Source organism: Fukomys damarensis, unplaced genomic scaffold (genome assembly GCF_012274545.1).
Source record: "Fukomys damarensis isolate Sample0158 unplaced genomic scaffold, DMR_v1.0_HiC HiC_scaffold_16, whole genome shotgun sequence".
NCBI classification, from domain to species: domain Eukaryota; kingdom Metazoa; phylum Chordata; class Mammalia; order Rodentia; family Bathyergidae; genus Fukomys; species Fukomys damarensis.
The window spans coordinates 21,112,651-21,115,850 of NW_022900928.1; the positions used below are offsets into that span (position 1 = coordinate 21,112,651).

Below are 3,200 nucleotides of genomic sequence, written 5' to 3' on the forward strand. Positions count from 1 at the left end.
TTATTTCTGCTTCTAAATTAAATTGATCTGAAAACAGTTTGAGGAAAATAATTTAAGAAGTATGGCATTGGATTGAAAACAAACTCTTCAGTCTAAGTATTGGTGTTGTTCATTTTTATTTCCATTAGTCACCTCCTTTTCTAGCAAAGATCCCTTGCCTGTTGTGGTCCATCAGTAGATCCAGTTCTTTCCATCTTTCCAATGGCTAATTTCTGCAGTGCATTCCCTTTCCTGATCAGGTTGTGGTGTCTTTCATGTCTTCCTGCATTACAGATATTAGCCTTATTTGGGGAATATTGAAAAACAGTCCTCCTGAATGACTCCAATAATTCCTTTTCTCTCACTCTCTCACCACAGGACCCTTACTGGGTACCAACCCAGCCATCCATTGGAATTAGGAGTAAATACAGAGGAGTTCAGTTCAGCTCAGCAGACTGATCTCATGCATCTCTTCTGATCCAGGAACTGTGGTAGGTAATGGGGTATAAACTGAGGAAGATAATCTGCTTAGTTGGAAATAGCCAATGGCCTAACATCCAGGTTCATGCTGTCCTTCAGCTTTACTTGATCCACTTTGCTTATTCCTCTCTAGCTTATTACCTGAGCAACTTTCCTTTCTTCTTGGCTGGCTTCCTACCTTTCCTCACTGTTTCTTTATCCTGTCAGAATTTTTCTTTTTTCTTTTTTTGTTTTGTTTTTTGTCTTTTGAGACAGGGTCTTACTATGTAGTTGAGACTGAACTGGAACACACTATGTAGCCCAGGCTGGTCTCGAACTCACAGCGATCCTCCTGCCTCAGCCTCCCAAATGCTGGGATTACAGGTATGTGCCACCACACCTGGAAAAATTTTTCTTTTTAACCATAGCCAACACTTTATCCCCAAGTGCTTAGGAATAAACTTGTAACTCAGTTCTGAACTAAGTAAGAACAATTTTCAGTACTTAGCTATCTATAGGGAATCACAAGCAACAATCAAATAAAGATCCCACCTTATTATCTTAAAATTAACTTGGGGAACCCTTAGTTTCTTTATTAATTTTAAGCTTACTGTTAATCAATTGGTGAAATATTTTCTTGACCATTTATAAAATCATACAATAGTCATCTTTAAAAAACAGTTTAGGGGAAATCTAATGGTTTATGGCGGACATGTGTGTCTTAAAATTATTTTGAGAGAAGTATTAGAATTCAGACTCAAAAAAAGAAACCACAGAATGCTATTCTTGCTTACATAAAAACAAAATTAAAGTTTTTTCTTTCACTTGCCCCTATAAATAAGAACTTATGTAGATTAATCTTCAAGAAATTAAAATATCAAATCTGTGAAAACAAGTAAAGAACATGGAAAATATTGTAAAACCAAAATATTTCTGTAAATAATTCAAATTATTTAACACAATACTTTTATTTCTCAGAAACATGCATACCCTTGCTTGGTCATCTTAGGACATATGCTCTTTCCTTTGTTTTTTCCCTACTTCTCTTCCTTTTCCACTAAAGGAAAAAAATCATTATAGTGGTACTTTTCAGACAGTAGAAAAATTAAACCCTGATTACTGAGTCAATGAATACTTATAATATCTCTGAAAGTATCCTAGACTCCTTATATCTTCTAGCTAAAAACTTCCTTTTTCAAAAAAGCACACCTGTAACTGTATCACAGTTATTCTTTTTCCTTTCTTGCTTTATAATTGTTGTAATACTATTTTTCTACTGCTCATTTAAAGCATGTAGTATTTCAATTATATGTAGACTAATTAACCTTTATGTGAGCCAGTACTGAAATTTAATTACAATGTGTAGCAATGTGTTATGAAGAAACTTTTCTTAAGAATATCAAATTACCAGTAGAGACTGTTTTAAACTAGAAAATGTTTGTAATAAAAATTTTTCATGTGTGAGTTTTATATTCATGTATAGTAATGTATAGTTTCACTCAAAGTGCTACTTTTGAGAAACTTTTTGAATTTAGAGATTATGTTGTTATCAAATTTGCAGGAAGCTACTTCATTTTCAACGTATAAAACTCATTGTTAGTGACAGTCTAGCTTGTAACTCAGCTCTGATTAATCTAGGATAACTGATTGGATTAAAATGTTACTATGTCAAACAAGTGGTCCAATATTTTGGTCATTAAATCCCCAATTGAATTAACTCTTTGCTTCTTGATTGGATAGTAATTGGCCTTCTAAATTTCAATCATACTGAGGAAACTATGTGAATTATCATATTTTCCTAAAGCCACATTTTTATAACTCACTCACTGTGACTCTTTGCCCTCTAGCATTTTTCTCAGGGTGTCCTTTACTTCTGTGTTTCTCAGGCTGTAGATCAGAGGGTTAAGCATTGGGATAACAAGACTGTAAAACACAGAGACCACTTTGTTGTACTTCCATGAATTCCCAGCTTTAGGTTGCCTCAGGTACATGAAAAACAGTGTTCCATAGAAGATGGTGACCACAGTGAGGTGGGAGGCACAGGTGGAAAATGCTTTGCACTTGCCTTCAGAAGACTGAATTTTTATAATAGAAAAGAGGATGCAGACGTAGGAGCCAAGGACAGTCAGAAGGGACCCTGTGAGATTCACCACAGAGAAGATCAAGAGATGCTTCTCTTTGTTGTGGGTGTCAGAGCAGGAGAGAGCTAGGAGAGGAGGGTCAGCACAGTAGAAGTGGTGGATAATGTTGGAGTCACAGAAAGACAACTGGAAAGTCAGTATTGTCTGTATCACAGAGTTCAGAAAGCCATAAGTGTAGACTCCTACTACCAACTCTTTGCAGACACGCTGGGTCATGATGGCTGTGTAAAGCAGGGGGTTGCAGATGGCCATGTATCGGTCATAGGCCATTGTGGCCAAGAGGAAGCATTCGGTAGTGGCGAAAGCACTGGAGAAGTACAGCTGAGCGAAACAGCCTGAAAAGGAGATGGTTTTTTTCTTCACCAATAAATTTTGCAGCATTTTGGGCCCAATGGAAGATGAGTAACAAGCATCAATGAATGCCAAGTGACTGAGGAAATAGTACATGGGGGTGTGGAGCCGTAAATCTGCCTTGATGAGCAGGATCATGCCAACATTTCCTACCAGCGTGATGAGATAGATTACCAGGAACACGAGGAAGAGTGGGAGCTGAAGCTCAGGACGGTCTGTGAATCCCATGAGGACAAATTCTGTCACTGTGGTACCATTGCCTCTTGCCAT

At 37.2% G+C, this 3,200-nt stretch overlaps 1 protein-coding gene across 1 annotated transcript; it reads right to left on the reverse strand.

Moving 5' to 3' along the window:
- Window positions 1-2,261: 2,261 nt before the first annotated feature.
- LOC104856165 (olfactory receptor 1030) lies at window positions 2,262-3,200 on the reverse strand. The gene has a single exon (XM_010615390.3). It carries the CDS (start codon window positions 3,198-3,200, stop codon window positions 2,262-2,264), a length of 939 nt encoding a protein of 312 aa, XP_010613692.3.